The sequence below is a fragment of the Calidris pugnax genome, unplaced genomic scaffold, assembly GCF_001431845.1.
Source record: "Calidris pugnax isolate Ruff unplaced genomic scaffold, ASM143184v1 scaffold4, whole genome shotgun sequence".
Lineage (NCBI taxonomy): Eukaryota > Metazoa > Chordata > Aves > Charadriiformes > Scolopacidae > Calidris > Calidris pugnax.
The window spans coordinates 3543295-3565676 of NW_015090781.1; the positions used below are offsets into that span (position 1 = coordinate 3543295).

Below are 22382 nucleotides of genomic sequence, written 5' to 3' on the forward strand. Positions count from 1 at the left end.
ACCACGTTTTTTTCTTTTTCCACATTCAGCAAAACAGGATTTGTGGTGGGTGTTTTATGGAGAAATGACCAGATTTGATTTATTTCCTGGCCTCAGTTGTCTGTCGTAAGGCAGGCTTACAGGAATTTATCCCCTGTCGTGCTGGCAGGGGCTGGCACCCAGGGTTCCAGTAACTTGCAGCAATCAAAGCTGGTTTCATCTTTACCAATTTTACGTGCTTTTGTTAAATTGAATCCAGCAACGGCATGGGGCTGGCTTAGATGGTGGATTTTTGCTTTTACATTCCAAAGGACTAACAAGTGTAGTGTTTGTGAAGGTGGGAGAGGGACCGGAGGCTTTGGGGTGGCATCAGTCCTGAACTGCCCCGGTGATTCAGGGTTCCCCTGTAGTCCTTACTGCCATCCCAATTGCTGTTCTTCTCTGAAAGCATCTAGTGATTTTTTTTATTTAGGATGAATTTTGGTTTAGGAGCTGGGGGGCAGCTGGCGAGCCAGGAACTGGAGTAAACCCTATGTCAAGATTTGGTGTTCCAGCCAGATGTTTTCAGTAGCATTTTTAACCTACTACCATTTGAGTCTCTTATCTGACAGAGATGCTTGACATCTTCAGTAGCTTTGTGGTTGCATTCTCATGAGCTATTGCTGATGGGTTTGGCTAACCAACACTAGTGTTAGTCTGACACGTGAGTTTAAGTAAAAGCCAAGTGGTAACTCATAAATAGTGGGTATCAAATAAGTTTTTTTCCCCGTTGGTTGTTTCTGACATATTTAAGATACTGACAGTCACCTCCATTCTGTTACTCTGGGTGCTTAAAGAATCTGTATCATTCAAATACTGATTGCAAATTACCCAAATTACATGTTTTAATACATTTTTCTGAAGATTGTGTCACTTGCTTGTGAGAAACCAGACAGGGACCTTACACTTGCTTAAATCCACCCTGGTTTGTTGTTATGGGTGCAGCTGGGTACTGAAAGCAAGGGACTGCTGCCTGCAAGTAGTGAGATTAGTGAAATAACAAGGTCAGGATTCTTTTATTATTCTTATTAAATAGATGCTTATTACCAAGCATCTCCCCTATGAGAGCTGTGAAACCAAGAGATCTGGAGAGGTCACAGGTTGAGCCCAAGTCCTGGTAAAACCAGTAGCATCTTGCCCTCCAGTGGATGCCAGCTTGGTGTCTCCCCTCAGCCTGCTGCTGGGCCTTTCATAGAATCACAGAATTGTCTGGGTTGGAAGGGACCTTTCAGATCATCCAGTCCAACCATCAACCCAACTCTGATAAAAACCATCACTCCCCCATGGCTCTAAGCACTATGGCAACCCGGCTTTGAAATCCCTCCAGGGATGGGGCCTCAACCCCTTCCCTGGGCAGCCCATTCCAAGGATTAAGAACCCTTTCCATGGAAAAATAGTTCCTCATCTCCAATCTGAACCTCCCCTGGTGCAACTTGAGGCCGTTTCCTCTTGTCCCATGGCCTGTGACTTGGGAGCAGAGACCGACCCCCCCTGGCTACACCCTCCTTTCAGGGAGTTGGAGAGAGCCAGAAGGTCTCCCCTCAGCCTCCTTTTCTCCAGGCTGAACCCCCCCAGCTCCCTCAGCCTCTCCTCACCAGACTTCTTCTCCAGACCCCTCCCCAGCTCCGTTGCCCTTCTCTGGACCCGCTTTTCACTGTGTCCCACTGTTTGTACTCTATTATTTGGTTCCTTACTCACCCCTGTCATTCTGTTATTAATCCCTATCTCTTCCAGTTCAAATAGTAATTTGCTGTGTTGTGCCTTGACAAATGCTGTGCTGAAGTTTGGAGAGAATAGGAAATTAGAGTAGGTCTAAAAAAGCTGGCTTTGCTGGAAGAGAGGAATGGCATATAACCTGCTGCCAGTAAAGGCAAGACACGTTTCAAAGTGTTTTCCAGGGGGCCTGGGTGTTACCAAGGTTAGGATGAAGGCACTGTCAGGCTGAATGACACGTAGAGGCCATATAAATGCAAGGTGCTCATATTTAGGGTAATAGAGGCTGGACTTCTGTGGAAAGAGGAGACAGCAAAAAGCTAAAATGGTTATTAGATCTCTGCGATATCAGCCACTGCTGGTTTTGGTTACCTGGTTAATGCCAGCTGAGGAGTCATCTTTTGTAGGTGGTTCACTGCCAACTATGCACTTCTGAGCGTGGGCTGGGGTGTTTGTTGCTGCAGTTGCACGTATTAATTTTCAGCTTGGAAAATAGCCACGCTGGTCTGGAATTTGCTCATCTTCATCTTTCGCCTTTTTGACACAGCAACAGTGTTCCCAGGTTCACTGCTGACTTTTGAGAGTAAAAAAAGTGTGAAGTGTCTTGATCCTTTAATTGTAATGACACGCCATTGTCACAACAGTTCTGGTTCACCTCCATTTCCTACATTGGCTTCAGACACAATAAATCCTAACAGATTTATGAGCATTAAACCCAAGCATTTAGTACTGAAAAACTTCACAAAAGTAGGATAAGGAGGTCTGATTCCATCTTTTCTTGCAGTGAGGGGCAGTTCAGGCAACCTGCAGACCTCCCTGAAAGCCCCCTGTCTTGCTCATGCCCCACATTTTGACCTTTAATTTGTCACGTAGACCTCCAGCAAAGATCCAATACTAAACTGGAAGGTGGAGAAAATAATTGGCTTTTTTCCCTGGCACTGACGTTAATGTTTGCTGTAGCTTCAGATGTGACAACATATGGTACTGCCTTGAGTTCTCTTATACCTACCACTACTGGATATTTTAAGGATTATTTGTAAAAGCACTTGACAGCAAAAGTGTGCTACTGGCAGAGTTGTCAGCATAGTTGTGGGTTTATCATAAATGCCAAATATCAACAAGAAAATAAGCAAAAAAAAAAAAGCTGTCTTATTTTTATTCAAACAAAATTGCCTTATAAAGTTTCTGACAAGTGAAAACTAACCCAAAATGCCACATCTAAAATATGAAGAGACTCTCCAAATGCACCAAGATGAGGTCTTCCCAACTCCAGTGGTTTAATGAGAAAGAGCCTGCACCAGAATTAACAAATTCTGGCCTCTGTTGGGGTGGATAGAGAGAGAACACGGACTCCAGGACTGCAGAGCCTTCTCCTGAGAGCTCTGGGCTCCGGAGTGTGCGTCAGGGATCAGGAGAGTCCAGCTTCTCAGATCTTCATCAGCTCATAGGATGATGCCAAGGAGATGATGATGCACATGCAGCCTGGAGTAGGTGCTGCTTTACAGGACAAAGCCAGTCCTTTAGCTTTGCAGGTGGGAGATAACGGATGGCATGTTCAGGCTTCTTACTTGCAAAACAGGAATATTCTGCTCTAATGGAGTTCAATGGCTCTTTGAGAGAGATCCATCGGATCCATGTAGATGCTGCTTAGTAATCCTGTCTGGAGGCATCTACGGTTAGTGAACAAAGGTTTGGTGGGGAGGGGTGTGCTTGCCTGGACAATAAGAAGGCAAGGACTGTCCTTCAGCAGAGAAGCCTGAAGCTACTGGCTTTTGGGAAAGCAAGCACTTTCAGAAAAAAACCCTTCCCCTTCCTTGTTTTCATAAGACTACCTAAAAAAACCCAACAAAACCTCATTGTAGTAGTGTGGTGGTTGGCCACTAAACAAACGACAGATTTAATTGGCGCCCCGTGTGGTGTAGTAGTTCATAGAACATAATTTGATTAAAAACTCCATGCTACTAAGAAAGGCCAACTGCATCCTGGGCTGCATCAAAAAAAGTGTGGCCAGCAGGTCGTGGGAGGTGATTCCACTCCTCTGCTCTGCTCTGGTGAGACCCCACCTGGAGTGCTGTGTCCAGCTTTGGAGTCCTCTACATAGAAAGGACATGGACCTGTTGGAACGGGTCCAGCGGAGGGCCACGAAGTTGATCAGAGGGAGCCCCTCTGCTGTGAAGACAGGCTGAGAGAGCTGGGGGTGTTCAGCCTGGAGAAGAGAAGGCTCCGGGGAGACCTTATAACGGCCTTCCAGTACCTGAAGGGGCTCCAGGAGAGATGGGGAGGGACTCTTGGTCAGGGAGGGGAGCCACAGGATGACAGGTAATGGTTTTAAATTGAAAGAGGGGAGATTTAGATGAGATACCAGAAAGAAATTCTTTGCTGTGAGGGTGGTGAGACCCTGGAAGAGGTTGCCCAGAGAAGCTGTGGCTGCCCCATCCCTGGAGGGGTTCAAGGCCAGGCTGGATGGGGCTTGGAGCACCCTGGTCTGGTGGGAGGTGTCCCTGCCCAGGGCAGGGGGGTGGAACTGGATGATCTTTAAGGTCCCTTCCAACTCTGACCATTCTATGAATGATTAAAAATTATCATTACAAGCACTACTTGAAATGGAAACTAGAAACAAAGGCAGTGAGTGCTCCAAGAAGATTATTTTTTCCCCTATATATAGTTTTCTTACCTATAAAACTGCACTTTCAGTCCTGTGTCTCGTCCATGCCTGCTGGTGTGAAAGGGGAAAGAGCGTGCTTTCATAGGCCAAGCACTTGTGTAGCTGTTTCCAGGAGACATTTAGGCTGTAGATAACTGTGTTGGTTGATACATCTCAAGTAGTTGCAGTTCAGCAGCATATCACAGAATGAATGGGAGAAGGAAGTAGAAATAATCCAGCGCTGATGGTATGAAAAGTGCAGGCTGGGATTTAATTAGAAATTGAAGCCTGATCAAAGTGCTTGGTGGGAGGCAGAAGATTCCTAACAAAAAATGTCATGGTCTCTGTCATGGCCTGTTCCGATGGCAGTGCAAGAAGCTGTAGAATGGCTCAGCTTTTCACAGAAATGAGTCTTGACTTAAGCAGGGAGAGGAAAGGAGAATGAAAGGCTCACTCCAAAGGAGACACCTGCAACATGTCCCAGAACAGTGCTCTCCTTGTGCTGGAATCTTTGCCTCGTAGACTTTTTCCAAAGATTTGTTGCCTTTACGTTTTATCTCTTTCCCTGGGCCGAGTTGAGTAACCGTGGGTTGGAGGGAGCTGTGCTCCGAGCAGGGGTCGGGCCATGTGACCTGCTGGGATCTTTTCCAAACTAAATTATTCCTTGATTCTGTGAAACTGTTTGGAAACAAGAGTGACAGTTCTGGGTCTGCCACGTGGCACTGGGTCTGACGGCTCCATGTTCCCAGAAACCCATCGGTGGCCGGGCTGGCAGAGGGCTGCAGAAAGGCTCCAAGAGAAGCTGCGTGGACTTGGAGGAGCATGAGTGGTGACCAGAGCTGCAAGGACTTTGAAACCCTGGACTTTGTGAACTGTGGGAGCTGAAAGCTAACCGCGAGACTACGCAAAGGTACAAGCGCTTACGCGTTAGCAAGGAAGATGATTTCTCTTGGTCAGTGTGTAAAGAAGCTCCAGAAAGTGACTTCTACTTTAGATGGGAAAGCAGGATGTTGCTCAAGACTTGATCTCCAAAAGCAGGCAGGAACAACCTGCAGAATACCAACCTAGCTCCTGAGGATCTTCTCTTCAGCATGTCCACCCCTGCCCTCAGAGACCTGTTCGCCAGCTGGGCTGACAAGAAGCCACCCTGCACATAAGAATATGGGATTGTGGAAAGGTTGTTTCAAAGGTTGGCAAGAGGGAGTCAGGAAGTTCAATAAAAGGATGATGTGATGAAAGTCTCTGAAAACAGGACTGCTGGAAGTTCTTAAGTGGAAAAAATAGTGATGTTCAAGCTGTTACAGATTGCTGCTGCCAAAAGACACCGATGTGTTCCTTATTGCTATTCTTTGGAGCAGAAAACACTGAATGGAACAAATTTTGAGGGTAAACACAGGTGGTCAAGGACGAATCAGTGTTATGGTGCAGAGGTGTTCCTAAAATGGCACTGTGGGACTCTGTCCTTTCATCAGCTCCATGTGATTCATTCGCTGGTTCAACAGGTCACATTGATCTTCATGTGTCACAACCGCAGACCTCAGCTGGTCACTTTCTGGCTTGTGCATTGTCAACAGGATTACCGTTTTGCAATGGGATCTTAATTTCTCAATTCTGTTGATCTGAGAGCCAAAATCTGTGCTCTTCATCCACTGCATTAACTCTGCAAGGCCAACAATAACGAGGGAAAGTGTACTAGTAAGAACAGATAAGAGAATAGATGTGTCCTGTTTCTAGTTGTTTTGCTGACTTAAAATTACAATTTTTGGAAGGAATAGCATGCCTGAAGCAGAAAATGCTGTGCTAGCTCAACAGTGTCTCCTAAAAGTTGCTATTAGACACTGCAATTAGAGATGGAAAATGCTTCCTTCCCTTACAGGAAAACATTGGTTCTACTGGTGGCGTGCAGCATCTCAAGAGAAGAACAGACCATGTTTGCTTTAGCTTCCTGCAGTCAAGCAGTGTGACTGGTCTGTCCACCAAAATGTTCTTCTCTTCCTGGAAAGAGGCGGCAGGTACCGCTCCACCTTGTTGCTTCTGCAGATGGATTTTAAGGAGATGACCCCTTGGTGCTTTTCTAGAGCCTTTTGTGGAAATGATGATACCTGTGGAAGAAGGGGAAGTGGTATCTCGTACGCTGTCGTGTTTGCTGAGCTGTGCCCTTACATGATCCAAACCCTTCCAAAAGTTGGTGTGACTCCAGCGTAGGGCAACAAAGATGATGGAGGGATTGGAGCATCTCCCTGAGGAGGAAAGGCTGAGAGAGCTGGGAGAAGAGAAAGCTGAGGGGAGACCTTATTAATGTTGATAAGTCTCTAAAGGGGGGGTTGAAGGAGGATGGAGCCGGACTCTTTCCAGTGGTTCCCGGGGACAGGACGAGGGGCAACGGGCACAAGCTGGACCATGGGAAGTTCCACTCCAATGGGAGGAAGAACTTGTTTGGGGTGAGGGGGGCAGAGCCCTGGCAGAGGCTGCCCAGGGAGGGTGTGGAGTCCCCTTCTCTGGAGATCTTCAAGCCCCGCCTGGATGCTCCTGAGTGATGTGCTCTGGGCAGCCCTGCTTTGGCCGGGGGGTTGGACTGGAGGGTCTCTAGAGGTCCCTTCCAACTCTGACAATTCCTTGATTCCTTGACTACTTAGAAAAAACATGCAGCATGGTATCTTTTCTGTTGAACTTTAGGTTGTAGGAGGTTCTTCTGCTTTTAGAAGCTACATTGCTCTGTAACGTGGGTGTTGGGGTGAGGAACACACAGACCCAGTGTCAGAGAGGTACTGGGGTGCTGTGTGGTGGGGGAGTGCTGGTGTTCCTCCAGATCCCCAAATAGACACAGTCTTCTGAATAATTTAGTGCAAGACTTCTGCGTTGAAACTGCTGCCTTACATCACTTGTTCAGTGAGGTGGTCCATAATTTGAAATGGACTTTATTTTCCACATAGAGGTTTGTGAGAAGTTTGGCCGTGGTGTGCTCACATAAAATAGAGGAACGGTGCAATTCAGCAAGTGTTGGGAACCACCAGTGTAGGTTCCTGTAGCCTGCTGCTTGGCTTTGCTGCTCTTCCAGCCTCGTTGGGTTTTGTTGGGCTTCTTTGGTTGGGGTTTTGTTTGTTTGTTTGTTTTTAGTTTGGTTTTGGGGTCTTTTTTTTAAAGATGGTACTTATAAAATGAGTTCTTTCAACATGACTTTCTGTATAAACCTCCGCACGTTTTCTTTGCCTTGTCATAAATTTTAAGTGAAAGAACGTGAAAATTTTACATGTTGTTACAGGTTTGTTTGCAACATGAATGTTTTTTGTTGAGATCTGTTTGTTTCTTAAGAAACTGTGTAGTGTATTCTAACTTCCACGTTGCCCCAAAGCCTAGTAGAGGATGTACAAACCACAGCCCGGAAAATTATTCTGGTTTTCTGTGTTTTGTACTTTTTCCCACCCGTCTTTTCAGACTGGCAGGAAAACGTGGACTTTGGTGAAGCGATGCAAACCGTGGGGGGCTGAGACCTCACACCGTAGTCCTTTTCCATCTGAAGTGTCCTGAGGAGCTGCTGGGTGATAGAGTACAGCTGATTTGGCTCTCCTCCTGGTCTACCTCGCTATTCCAGGAAGAAGTTTTACAGGAATGCTGATCTTCTGTAAAGCACGTGGCTAATTATGAAGGAATCATTTTTAGATTGGAATCTCGCAGGAATGTATTGTAATTATCGTTTACATCTAAATGAGTCCAAACAGTTTTGTCTCAAATTATAATGTTCTTTTTATTAATACGTTTCCTCCACTTGGCAGTCAGCCCCAGTAATGTAGCGATAGTGTGTAAAATGTGGAACAAATTACATCTTTTCTTTAAGAGAATGCCTGGCTCCCAAAACTTGACAACTTTTAATGGAAAAGGAAAGGACTGATGAAAAAGCAGCGCTGACTAGATGCTAAAGCAATGTAATTCATTAATTTGGAAATACGGGGTTTTCTTCTGAAAAGTCCTTTGTATTTTTTGGTGAACCTTAGCTGTATTTTAACCTCTGTCTGTATTTTAGAGTTTCCCAAGACCATAACTTGTGACTTTTCAAATGCTTGCAGATCATTGAGTTAAAAGCTTACATTGACAGAAGATACTGACAAAAGCATCTTAAAAGTGTGTCTGTTTAATTTTAGGACAAGGAAACCTGCATGGGTGTCAACAATCAAAGTTACATATGTGAAACGGGCCACTGTTGTGGACAATCCCAGTGTTGCAACTACTACTATGAACTCTGGTGTAAGTCCTTCCGTTTTGTATGGCTTCCCTTCCTACTCTGCATGGCTCTCATACCATAGTACAGGTCTGGCTTGTGTCCCCTGGGGTTTTGTCTTCAGCCCTTGTTACGCGTTGCCATTGCGTTTTACTCCAGCACAAACCTGGAGTTATCAGTTGACCTGATACAGCAAGGGAAATAGGGTTGTTACAACGGGCATCGCCTGCTTTTTTGAGGAGGAATGGGTCATCTTGCCGTGTTCATCACTGGAGACTTGTTGTTGAGTCTTCTCACTGATTTGGGCAATACTGAAGGGACTCGGAATAACATTGTATGTGAGTGAGGAAACCACACTTGAGGGAGAAATGCCACTACACACAACACTACAGTTTGACACACTCAAACAGAGAATTACAGAATCACAGAATGATATGGGGTTGGAAGGGACCTCTGAAGATCGTCTAGTCCAACCCCCTGCCAGAGCAGGGCCACCCAGAGCAGGTTGCACAGAAACGTGCCCAGGCAGATTTTGAATGTCTCCAGAGACTGAGATTCCACCACCTCTCTGGGCAGCCTCTTCCAGTGCTCTGCCACCCAATTAATTAATTCAGTACTGAATTAATTCAGTATCTTCAATTTATTGTTTTAGTTCTTTGCAAGAATGACAATTTAAATCTGATTTATCTTTTTTTAAGCTATCCTTTCAAGGAGAGGGGCGCAGGATGTTTGTTCTTTTCGGGGCACATTGTGTTTGAAGCAGTGATCCTTGGGTCTTGGGGCAAATCTTGTGGGCTAACAGTGGCTGAATAATGTGGGCTGTGCGGAACATCAATTGCCCACTGCAACCCCTCTGATCTCCTCTTCCCCTAAATCTGGGATTTAAAACTGCCCATGTTTCTAGTGAGTGGTTGAGTGAACGTACTTAATTCCCTTCAGACAGCAGCAGGCAGGTCAAAGCAGGTCAGCAAACCTCTGATAAAGATACATGGGGAAAATGGGAAGTTGAAAGGATAGGAAAGTAAGAAATGCTGATTTTTAAAGGCAAACTTTCAGAGTTGTGCTGGTCTGATGGTGTCTTCCTTTCTTGAGGAGGAGCACAAAGGGCTGAACATCGATGTTGACATGCTGTTGTGCTGCCAGGAGCCTAGGCTGAGAAGGTGTCTGTGCTCCCAGAATTTGGAAATGTGGAACCCTGAATATTGTACTCCCCATTAGAGACTGGAGATATTTTCATACCACACCCAATAGTATCTTGTAGCTTTTATGCAGCTGTGCTGTCTGCTTAATCCCTCTGCTGTGCCCATGGTTTCACTTCCTCAAAAGTAGTGTGTGTGTGTAAGTGTATTATACATGCAAAAAGCATCACTGAACCTGGATCTGAGGAGAGGAATAGCTGACACTTCAGTCTAGAAACATGCTTTTACTTTTTGAATTAACCAGTGAAGTGGTTGTAAATTAAACATGACTCTGACTCCTTCAAGACACACGCTGCACCAGAGCATGGTGGCTGGCTGTGTCGATGTTAATGGCAGGATCCAAATGTATTGCAGACCCTTTGCAGGAGCTTTATTTTCAGAAGTCTCCAAACTGTTGAAGAAATTATTCAGGACAAGGTGGGCAGTTCTAGGGACCCTCACAGGCTGAGATACAGGCATGAATGGGTGGCTGCCTTGGACTGCCGGGTTCAGATGGTAGCAGGACAGATGGCTGGGATTTGTTGGGACTATGTGGGGATTCATGGACAAAGCAGAGTGAGGAAGGTCAGACCCAGTTTTGGATTTGTGTGGGTGGGAATGTAGAGGAAGAGGCACGTATGCAAGGGTTTTACAGGCTCTGTAGCAAGCAGGATCTAAATTGAGCAACAGCGTGGAGCACAGCTGCACACTGGAGCTGGTTGCAGGGTCACCATGTTTCTCCCATGGACATCTTGAAAGGGGCTTAATTGAATTGCGTACAAACAATACAGCCCCAACAATAGCCCCCTGCCATTTTAATGGAAGGATTTGGCTTTAACTGTCTTTGCGCTCTCAGTGTGGCACAAGGCTTTTGTACTTGGCAGTGCCTGGCTGCCTCGTAAAAGTTCTTGGAAGATGAAACCAGATTTTGTTAGAAGGAAGCAGAATAGTTCAGGCTTCTTTCTAGGGCAAGCAACACAGATCGCGCTGAGATCATGGAATAAACATATTAGTGGCACACACTGCTGGAGGAATAGGTTTCTGTGTTGAGATTCACATTCCCTCTGCGTTGCAGAGAGCATCATATACCACACTAAGATGGGGGAATAATGCAATCATGAGACCTGTTCTAGGTTTTTTTCTTTTTAAATTCCTTTGAATTTTTTTAATTCTGCAAATCCAGCTAAACATCCAACATTGATTTAAAATCGGTTAACGTTTTCAAAGCTTGCGTTGCCATTATGAGTGTTAGAAAAAGGTTTCTGGGATTGGAAGGGAACACAAAGGGGGGAGGAGGTGTGCTTTAAATTTAAGGAAACTCATATTTTAGAGCTTGTGACCACAGCTGCAGAACTTCCCTGCTGCTCCAGGAATTGTTGAAGTTCTTTGGTAGGTACCTGTGGCGAGGGACTCTTAAGACCTCCAAGGTGAATAGCAGCGATAGGATGTGTAAATAGTCCAGAGCAGTGAATTGATGGTTTGGAGATGTTAGGTCCCAGTCCAATTTTTGGTCCTGGAGGGGGTTCGTAATGATTCCAGGGGTGCAATTGAGACACAAACAAGGTCAGCAACAGCTTTACATGCTTGGGAATAGATTAGCTTTTTAAAAGTTAATAATAACTTTTGGTTAATGAACAGTTAAGTTAGCAGCACCTTTTAAGTATGGCTTCATGGTTGGTCTGTGCTTTGATTTTAACCAGTGTATGCATGTGCTGAAGTAGCTTTTTAGAAGGTTCTGCTCCTCTTGACCTTCCCAAACCACCAGGGCTACTGTGTGCCTGAAAACAGACCTTCTTGCTAGTCCCATTGAATTAAATCCTGGATTTATTTACCACCACAGCTTCATGGGGAGAAGAAGCAGAAGAGGGTGGCATTTGAAATGGAAAAGAAAACTAGTCTGTCTCTTTGCTGGGTATGCCTTCTGAAATGTGATCCTGTCTTGTGGCTGCTTGGAGTTTTTCCTGTAAAAAGGATCTTTTTCCCTGTTTAAGAGTTTGAGGGATGTTTGTCTTTGAAAATGGCTGATCTCAACATTTCTAGACAGCGAGTAAAGTTGCAGTAATTATAAACCAGTCCTTGAGGGCACTGGAATAGGATGCAAAATCAAGGTATTATTTTGTTAAGGGGTGGAGTGGAGGAATGGAGAACATGATATGCCAAGCAGGTGGACAGCCTGTGTTTAAAATTAGATAACAGCCCGGTTCAGATTCCCCACCCATCTCTTATTTAAAAAAAAAAAAAAAAGAAAAAAGAAAAAAGTGCCATGTTGCCAAATAATAAAAATATATCTAGATTTTTATATATAGGTCTAATATCTATATAAAGATCTAAATAGTTCTTAGCTCAAGCTTGGTAGCTGGTGATGTAGGGGAAAAATGTGCAGTGTGTCTTTTAATTTTCTTGAAATCAGATCATAAAAAGCAAAAGGGAAGAAGAGGCTTTACTGTTGCATTTCCTCACATAGGGGAAGGTGTGTGTTTGGGTGGTGGTTGAGTGGGTACAATATTTTAGCCTAAAAATTTCTTTGGGCTCCACAAAGGGATCACAGTCCCCAAAAGGGAGATGATGGTCTTGGGAGAAGGGCAGCAGCTGCTGGCTTTTGCTCACTAACTGTTCTTATTCAGTTCTGTTATGATGTGATTGTCATTTGCTGGAGTTTTCCAATGTTGGCCTTTGTCCAGGCCAGACAAATGTCTTACCACTTAAATGTTCCGAAATATCGCTTCTTAAAATACAGGAGAGAAGGTGATTGAAGAATTCAGTTCCCATATTTTGCAGGTTAACAATTCAGAATGGGACATCCTGGATTTTCCTAAGCTTAAATGTGTAATGTGGTCTGAAAACCAAATGCAGATCTCCTGACACCCATCCTGGCGTCTCTCCTTGCCTTTTGAGGACCAGCATGAAATCAGGTGATTCCAGAGGCTCTGAACATGGCAAGCAAAGCTGCCTAAAGTGTTTTGCGTGGCGTGGTTGGAAGGATAGTACTCTGTGCTTCAGAAATCGTGGAGCATGGAAACAGGCAGCTGGTCACTGTGTGCAGGAGGTCTCAGTTGTAGATTTCAAAGTTAAAAGGCTTAGCTGGTCTTGGGTCATTTAGGAACTGTACAACCAACCAGCGCTGGCGATGAGTGAGAATTGGGATACTGGATGTGCCTGTTTTGCTTTGTTTTGGCTGCGTCAGCAGTGATACTGAGCCCTTCTGTTTCTGAAAGGAAAAAAAAAAATAAAATAAAAAAAAAGATCTCGTCTGTTTGGGCCCTGGTGGAAGGGTTGTACAGGAAAAAATGTTCTGTTTGCAGGCAGCACAGTTGATGTTTTTGCTGATTTTGAACATTTCGCTCATCTCTGCACGCTTCCCCTTGGAATCTCTAGACAGCTCTTTTCCCCAAAAAGCAGGCTGCCAGAAAATGTTGGCAAGGATTCTGTTAGTTGCTAAAACTAAAGCAACTGCTGTACCACGTACGTGTTCCAGGTCAGCTTTATAATAGGAAATCATTTCCAAGACTTCGCTGCAGCCTCCAAAACCCTCAGTCAACCAACACATCGGTCCCGTGTTTTCTGCCTTATCTTTAGCCTTCAGTATAAGCACGTCCTTTTTCAGAGGGATTTGCCCTCTTCCTTGCCCTTTCACCCGGCCTCCTACATGGTTGTACTCGCTTTCTCTTCCTTGGGTCTATCAAACTTCACCTTTGGCTGCGGTGACTCCTCGGCTGGTGCTTCAGTGATAACCCCGCCGTGACGAAGCCGAGCTGAAAGTATAGGGCAAACAAAACAGATGTCACAATCGTGCAGAAACTCATGATAAATAGGGTCATTTCCTGATTTTCCTGTAGCCTCATCCAGACAGCAAAATCGTCGAGTCAGCATCCCTGAAGGTGTTTAAAAGACACGTAGACGTGGTGCTTTAGGGACATGGTTTAATGCTGGACTTGGCAGTGTTAGGTTAACGGTTGGGCTCGATGATCTTAAAGATCTTTTCCAACCTAAACAATTCTGTGATCTTGAGCTTGTTTTGGCGTGGCTGGGTAAAATTCACAAATCCAAAGGAGAAGGCAAAGCTGTCTTGTGTAGTCTGACTGTGCAGATACTGACTTCTGCCCCACACGGTCTGTTTCCACCTGCCCCGTGTGGAACAGCAAGGAAAGGCAAAGAGAGCTTGCTGGTCCTGCTTCACCCACCACCTTCTCTACCTCCAACCCAGCTCCTCACCAAATATCCACATCTTTCGGTGCAGACTGTTCTCCAGATCTTATTCCCAGATGTTCTGGGCATGGTCTCAGCTGGATGTTCCCCTCTGATCTCTGTTAGACTGCTGTCTAACATGCCTTGTACCAACATAGATGTCTTGGGAGGGGTAAGTCAACTGGAATTAACTGGGCTTATAAATGTGTCTTCTGGAACATGGGAGCAATTGCTCTCCAAAGGCTCCTTCCCTAGGAAAAGGACATAAGAACAGTGTCTGCAGATCTACTGCCTCAAGTTGACTCTCACTGCGAGATAAGCAAAGGATTTTTCTGAAATCTGTCTTTTTCTGTCTTACCTGACAGCAGTGGGTATACCATGGACACTGTTCTGTAAACTAGAAACCAGCCCCAGTTAATGTCCATCTCCTTTTGTCTGAGTTACCAGGCTGGGAGCAGGAGTTGGAGATGTTGTCTTCAGCTTTTTTCTTTTGCTTTTCAACGCCACAAATATTCAGTTACTTTTTCCTGCAGTGTGGTCAGGTTGGGGCTGCAGTTCCACTGATTTAAACTGACACAAAACTGTCACTGAAAGTCACAGTCTTCCTCTTGCTGCTGTTGTGTTTGGCAGATGAGTTTCAACCTGCTCTGGTTCCCTCAGACCAGCTCAAAGCTCAGTTGCGCGCAACTGTGCGCTGGCAGGAGAAGAGGTGGAGGAGGCAGCAGGAGGTATGGAAGAGACAGGCAAGAGAGGACCACATCATTCGACAGCTTCTCCTTTTAACTTCTTAAAATGTTTGTAGGACTATGGCCTGGATCCTTCCTCTGGCGTCCTTGAGCAGCATCATTGACTCATACAGGCTTGTGTCTGAAGCGGCAGGAGACGATGTGGTCTCTGTGCCAAGGACACTATTGAACCCAAGTGCGTCCGGGTTGTGGTACCAATTAAATCTCTCTCCTATTTTTGCTGATTGTGTTGGCCCTGAGAAAGACAATTTATTTATTTTTATTTTTTTTTCCCCAGCCATGTCTGACTGTGAGGCCACCATTTGGGACATCACTTTTTAGTCAATGAAATTGTCCCACTTCTCCTTCTGTGCAGAACCAGCTCTGATGGAGCCAAAGCTATTACCCAGCTGCTTGTCAGGCAGACACAAAAACACTTTGCAGTATGTTTTGGCTTGCTTTTAGAGGACTTCCTGCCAACGCAGCGATGGCACTTGCCCAAGTTTACCGTGAACTTGAGGGCAGATTTCTCTGTTCCTACCCTTGGAACGCTCCAGAAAACGCTTTCCATTTTGCACAGGATAAAAGGAGCTTCCCTCAACGAGAATGCTGATGGCAGCATCCCAGGCAGGAGAGTACAGCATCAGGCTGAACGTTGCTCCCCCTTTTTTCGTGAGGAGGAAATGCTCTGGGGTTTTTATTCTTAAATCGCTTTTATTCTTAATTATTCTTAAATTTGGGCAAAACTAGCGTCGGTGTCCCAGAAAGGTTTTTCTTGAAGCTTTAAGCCTGGTGTGTTCTTTCGTAGCTGGTAGAAGACATCTCTGTGTGTGACCATGGGATGGGGCTCCCTTTCCCAAGGACACTGTAAATGTAGTCGATGTCTCTTTCTTGGGTATTTCTCCCCTTGTGAGAGGTGGCTTCCAGGGGAGCTAATTCTCTTCCTAGGTCTTTCTGCACCTTCCCACCTCTGCACTTCTGAGCTTGGGGCTCATGTAGAGCTTACAGCTCTGAGCCTGTCTGGTGCTGGGTAAGAGGGTGGTACTTATTTTTTATTTTTATGAAAAGTTATGGAGCTCTGGCAGGGAAATCTCTTAGCAAAAATCATCTCCTTGGCTGTGTCTGATTCACCCTTTGGTTGCATCATTATCCATCCATTGGAAACCCCAGTGAATTTGACAGAAAATATAGCAGTGTTTCTCAGGACTCAGCCTTTTTTGGACTGGAGAGTACTTAAGGTCCTGACTCCTCCATAAACCAAAAGCAAGCCTGAAATTGCCTTTGACTCCAGTGGTCTCCCAGTGCGTGTTCAGCTCTGAACTGGTGCCTCCCTTCTGCTGATGCTGTCCCTCAGCCCTTGTTTTTCCCAAAGACCCTGTTTGCTCTCTGCCTGTCACGTTGCCCTCAGGTTGCCATGAGCTTTTGTTCTCAGTGGTCCCTGCCAGGCTGGCGGTGGGAAATGCTCTGTCTGAACTCAGATATTTAATGGCAAACTTGGCTCAGGTGCCCAGTCTCTCCCAACCCTTCCCTCCTTTTCCAGTGACTGCAGCGACAGCTCCTGGCTGTTTGGGAAGGAGGCACACGTTGAAGAGTACAGAAAGGGGTTTGTGGACAGTCAAGGCAACTGGAATCTCAGTTTTACTTGGATTTTAGTTTAGCACTTTTAATGCCAAACTTTGGTTGCCTTTGCACATCTCACCCATTTTCAGCACGAGTCAGAGCCGGGAGCTGCTTTTTCCATGAACGAGGTGTTAGCATGTACAGCTACCATACCAGAAAGAAATTCTTTGCTGTGAGGTTGGTGAGAGCCTGGCCCAGGTTGCCCAGAGAAGCTGTGGCTGCCCCATCCCTGGAGGGGTTCAAGGCCAGGCTGGATGGGGCTTGGAGCAACCTGGTCTGGTGGGAGATGTCCCTGCCCAGGGCAGGGGGGTTGGAACTGGATGATCTTTAAGGTCCCTTCCAACTCTGACCATTCTATGATTCTATGATTTCCTCCTCGTGTAGTGTTGTCTTTGGGTGAATCTGAAATTCTCCTCCTTCCTCTCCTGCCAAAGGAGCAGCGTTCTGCTCGGTTTACCTCCTCGCTGCTGGTTTGAAGCCAAGCATCCCCAGGTGCACAAATGCAGAGCTCATCCCTGGATATCCTCACTGCTCGCTCTCTGCTTTTAGACGTAATATTTACAACTGCACTTGGCCTCGGTACGCCTAGCTTTATTCCAAATAAATGACCCTACTATGTATTTGCTAGGCTTTTACAGCTTTTCTGTTCCCCAGCCAAAGTTGCAGCTGTGCCCAAACTTCTGGCTGGGGCACGTCTTAGAGCCTTTTATGGAGGCCCTGGGCTCCCAGGGCTTGCAACCAGACTGCGCCCGCTCCACCGCTCCGGGCTGGCACCCCTGCTCGAGCGACAGCCAAGGAGCCCTTTGTGTACCTCATGGGTGTCCCATCCTATGGCTTCCTATGCACTGGGGGGTTTTCAACCCCACGGTGGAGATGTCCTGTTGTGTGACAAGGTGGGGGCAAACTGGTGAGGCCCCCCCTCGAGGGCTGGGTCCAGTTTGGGCCCCTCCCCACAAAAAAGACATTGAGGGGCTGGAGTGGGGCCAGAGAAGGGCCACGGAGCTGGGGAGGGGTCTGGAGAAGAAGTCTGATGAGGAGAGGCTGAGGGAGCTGGGGGGGTTCAGCCTGGAGAAAAGGAGGCTGAGGGGAGACCTTCTGGCTCTCTCCAACTCCCTGAAAGGAGGGGGTAGCCAGGGGGGGTCGGTCTCTGCTCCCAAGTCACAGGCCATGGGACAAGCGGAAACAGCCTCAAGTTGCACCAGGGGAGGTTCAGATTGGAGATTAGGAAACATTTTCCCATGGAAAGGGTTCTTAAGCCTTGGAATGGGCTGCCCAGGGCAGGGGTTGAGGCCCCATCCCTGGAGGGATTTCAAAGCCGGGTTGCCATAGTGCTTAGAGCCATGGGTTAGTGATGGTTTTTATCAGAGTTAGGTTAATGGTTGGACTAGATGATCTGAAAGGTCCCTTCCAACCCAGACAGTTCTATGATTCTATGACTCCAGAAGCCAGGTCAGCAAATGGCTGTGGTGGGACATGCTGCTGACCTCCTGTGACCATCCAGGCAAGTCCTTGGGCTCGTGCTGAGTCAGGGGTTGAGTAACTACTAGAAGCTCTAGGAAGTGTCAGCGAGTAATGAAACCAGGCAAGAACATGGTATTAGCGGGTTCTTTTTCTGGAAATTCCCATTAAAAACAACAGATCTCATCCACTGGTGGTTGCGAGCACACATAGACCCTTTGCATGAGAATGGAGGTGTTGTTCCTGGCACTGTGGCCAGATTGCAATCCGGTAAATTATGGTCTGTTTACTTAAAATGCCACCTGTGGTTTCAGTAAGATCCAGCATTGATTTATTACCCTAAACTGTTGTATGTTGTTACTGCCTGTTGTTTACAGAGTTGCCGCACATCTTCCCAGGAATGGCTGAGCTTGCTTTGACCCCTACTCTCAGCTTGTGGGTCGGTTTGTCTGCAAAGCACTTTGGGATTTCTTTGGAATGGGTAGAGAAGTTTTCTAAAGAAATACTTTTTTAATCTTCTGGATGCAGGCTTGGGTGGGAGCAGTTATTCCCTGCAGAAAAATCCGGCTGCTACAGCTGAGATTGCTTAACAGTGGCAGTTCTCCAGGACATCTTAACCAACGGAGTGCTGCTTGCTGCCATTGCATCTAGAGTCCTTGGGAGAGGACACGATCAAATGTGTTTAAAAGCATCTGTTTTCATAACCGGAGCTAAAATCCCTGGATAGCTGGGTGTAATTTTCCATTGTTTTTTGAACGCGTGATCACGGAGTGCTCTTGGAAAATAAGGAGTACTGGGAAGAGGAGCTGCAGGCCGGGTCCAGTGCACGGTGGGTGCTGTGCCAAGGACCTGGTCTTGATGAGGGAGTTCTTGCTTCCTCAACAAGTAAGAGCCGAAGGACCTTCTCTTAGCAAGAAATAGTGTGTTGGTGGGAGTCTTCAAACTGCAAGAGAGTGGTGGCAAATGCCTGGCTTTGGAGGGAAGGGTGGACTAGACCAGTCCTTCTAGTTTTATTTTAAAAAGCTTTTTTAGAAGCAGGGGGAGCGTTAGGAGGGCAGTGGACGCTTTCTCAGCTAGCTTTGAAGGAATTGCAGAGGGCGTCTTGAGTGCTTCATCCTTTGCTTCTCTGGAGTGAAGATTGCAGTCTTCTCTCTGCCCTTCATGGTACAGCCGAGCAGGCTGGCTAGAGAAACTGCCTAGGATTCCAGCCAAGCAAAAAAAAAAAAAATATAAAATGGAGTATATAACACCTTCATCTGATAGCGAGTTTTGATAAGTTTGAGTATAAGGCGGAATCCAGTCCATTAGGGAGATTGATTGCGCAAGGCAGGAGAGATTTCAGTTTGCTGTGCCAAAATACATGGAGAATTCGGGTTACGACACAGGGAGGTGAAAGTCCCTGCTCAAAATGCCTGGAGGCATGATACAGCACAGCCAGTTCACCTACAAACAGCCCGTGCGGGGATCCGAGATCTGTGATATGGGTCGATTGCACTTTGTCCTCAGCCGGAGCAATGCTCCTCTCATTCCTCAAATTCCTACACTGTTCACCTTTCCCCACCCAGCTCCCAGCAGAGAAAACAAGGCTCACTCAGCAGGGGATGATGAAAACATCGAGGTATCTATCAAGGCAGGACTAGAGGCTTTTGCTGGGGAGGAACAAGCAGTTTGATCTCAGAGGGCAGAACGGGCCCGTCTGTCGCACTGGAAAGTCCTCATTTGGTCTGTTTGGGAATAATGAAGAGTTATTCCCAAACTGCTATAAGAGATCTTACCAAAAGGAAAAGGGTGTTGTGATTTCAGCCGAGGAGCTACGTGTTTCCAAAGGGGGAGCTCTCCTGGTCTCCTTAGCTGAAAAAGCTGAGTTTAAAGAAAAGAGAAAATAAGAGATTACAGACACCTGTGAGGCAGGTAGAGCCATGGAGACAAAAGCATCATCTGGAGCGAACGTAGCTCTTTGAAATGTCTCAGAAACATTTTTTCTAGTGCAGGCAAGCGTGAAGGGGGGTTTACGGAAAGGAGGGGTCATTCCACATGTCGGAGGGAGGGGAGAAAATTCAGGAAGTGCTCTTTTAAAATTCCCTTTTAAGGAGCAGCGTGCATAGGGTACGACAGTGCACAGAAACCAGCCCTGACCACAAATGGAGCAGAAGTGAGGTTTCTTGAGGATTCAGAGTGGGGGGCTAGTTTAATTTAATTTTGGATAATTTAAGACATTGAATACAAAAATAAGTTTTAAAAATATTTTGAGACATTTATGTAAAAAGAGTATGTTTTTGTTAAGCATAACAATGAAGGGTTTGGGCTGGAAATTAAAGAGCAGCGCAAACAAAAGCAAAACATGGTGCTTGGGGTTTTTCTCTTCTTCTGTGGTCAATCTGCAGAGTGTCTTTTGTGTCTTGATTGTTATTTTCAAACCAAAGTGGCTGTGGGAGACAAGTTCAGTGCTATTCACAGCTCTGCTCATGTTTTTGGCTAGAAGAAATGATATCTAAGGGGTGGGAGCCGTGGTAGGAGGGGAGCTTAGCCTTCTCCCCACATTTTGTTCTCCTCCAGAGCAGTGAGGGGTTCAGACCCAGGTTCTCTGATGATCTTCTCCATCGCCTTTTGGGGAGTTTCCTGGGTTTGGATGTGGCTCTGGCGCTGTGGCTAATGCTTGCTCTCTCCCCCGCTGCAGGGTTTTGGCTGGTGTGGACCATCATCATCATCCTCAGCTGCTGTTGTGTTTGCCATCACCGACGCACCAAGCATCGTCTGCAGGCCCAGCAGAGGCAACACGAGATCAACCTGATCGCGTACCGGGAAGCCCATAACTACTCAGCCCTCCCCTTTTATTTCCGTATGTACCTTACACCTGGTTTTTCCTGGAGGCCATGGGGAGCAGGGCAGCAGCCAGTTTCCCATGTTGGGTGGGAGTGGGGAGCAGTGGCTGGGCTCAGGAGGAGGTGTGGGGGACAGTTTAGCTGCCTCACCTTGGATTGTGGAGAGGAGGTGACGTATTCCAGCTGCTGGATGTGTTTGAGACCCCTTGAGCTTGGCGTTGAACCACACCACCTTCCCCCCACCCTCGATGTGGCTCCGTGAGAGCAGTGATTCCCTGGGTGTTTTTCGGGGAAGGTTCATAAAATATCTCACTCAGGACTTTATGGATGCTCCTCATTTCCAGCCTGCACTTGCTGCTGGTGGGACTGAAATGTGGGGAAGTGGCTCCACGAAATTCAATCGTAGAGCCTGGGTGGAAGTGGTGCCTCAGCAGGGACCACGCCAGCTCCTGCCCTGCGCTGCAGTTCCCAGACCAGCTCCTGGTGACTTTGCCCAAGGAGCTGTTGCCCACAGCTCAGTGAAAGTACAATCCCTTTGTCCTCTCCTTCGTGCCCCACTATGCTGTGTGAGAACAGTGATTCTTGGCCTTTTGACTGGAGGTACCACGGCTGAGTCTCCCGTAACGGACGGTTGAATCACGTGTATGAACTTGCTTTTCTCATTAAACTCTTGCAGCCACCTCAGAAATAACCCCCAGCAGCACTTTCCTCCCTGGCTCCAGGCAAACACAATTGCACGTGGAAAACCACAGTGTTATCTTTAAACATTTCCAGAATTTAAGTCCATTCTCTCTACATAGACTATTTTGTTGCCTCTTAAGAAATAAGCAAAATCTTTCATAGATTTGAGGGGCTGGTAGTACAATAAACCAAACTGTCCTGCTGGTACTACCAGTGTATTCTGACCAGCCCAGAAAAACTGAATCCAGCAGTGAAACAACCTATAAAAGCCAGGATCCTGAGTTCCTTGTGACTACTCATGTCTTTTCATATTTGCACAAGGCTTTGTGAGATGAAATCTTTGTGCTTTAAAGGGGAAACTGGGCTGAGGAGTCAGTGTTGGAGAGGGGCTGGCGAGTTGTTTGGTCTCCCCGGTTGTTCCCTCCAGCCACCACTGATGATCCCTTGGTGTGGATTCTGGGGCTGTTCTGGGGTGCAGGGTGGTGGGGGAAGGTTCCCCTGGTAGCCCGAAGCACAGATTTGAGAGCAGGGAGGTCAGGGGGCTGTTCCCAACTGTGTCCATCTCCTCCTGTAACGGTGACCTCCTGTGCCACCCGTTGCTTCTTCTCCAAAACATGACACGTCTCATTTGGGCCAAGTTGTGGCACCCCTTGTGAAGCCCCTTGAGCTCTTCAGTGGGAAGGTGCTGGTCAATGACAAATGACACACCGACCTGTTCTAGTGACTCATTTCCTGCGTTAAGCTGCGCATGAAATAACAGAATCACAGAATCCTCTAGGTTGGAAGGGACCTTAAAGATCATCTTGTCCAACTGTCAACCTAACTGACAAAAATAGACACCCCCACAACAAACAAGAAGCATCACCATCACTAAACCATATCTCCCAGCGCTACATCAACCTGTCTTTTGAACACCTCCAAGGGATGGTGCCTCAACCCCCTCCCTGGGCAGCCCATTCCAATGGCTGAGAACCCTTTCAGTGAAAAATTTTTTCCTAATATCCAGCCTGAACCTCCCCTGGTGCAACTTGAGGCCGTTTCCTCTTGTCCTGTCGCCTGTGACTTGAGAAAAGAGACCGACCCCCCCTGGCTACACCCTCCTTTCAGGGAGTTGCAGAGAGC

At 46.7% G+C, this 22382-nt stretch overlaps 1 protein-coding gene across 7 annotated transcripts in view; it reads left to right on the plus strand.

Annotated features, from left to right (window-relative positions):
- The window catches only part of WBP1L (WW domain binding protein 1-like), a 63989-nt gene that overhangs the window by 39099 nt on the left and 2508 nt on the right, over positions 1–22382 (plus strand). For 3 of the 7 annotated variants that reach the window (XM_014960253.1, XM_014960271.1, XM_014960264.1), the window contains 2 exons: positions 8515–8617; positions 20435–20596. In XM_014960253.1, coding sequence (XP_014815739.1) covers positions 8515–8617; positions 20435–20596 — 265 coding nt within the window. Of the gene's footprint in view, positions 1–5195; positions 5286–6112; positions 6388–8514; positions 8618–17677; positions 17801–20434; positions 20597–22382 lie in introns of those variants that run through there. The other 4 variants (XM_014960282.1, XM_014960291.1, XM_014960309.1 and 1 more) reach the window with 4 other exon arrangements.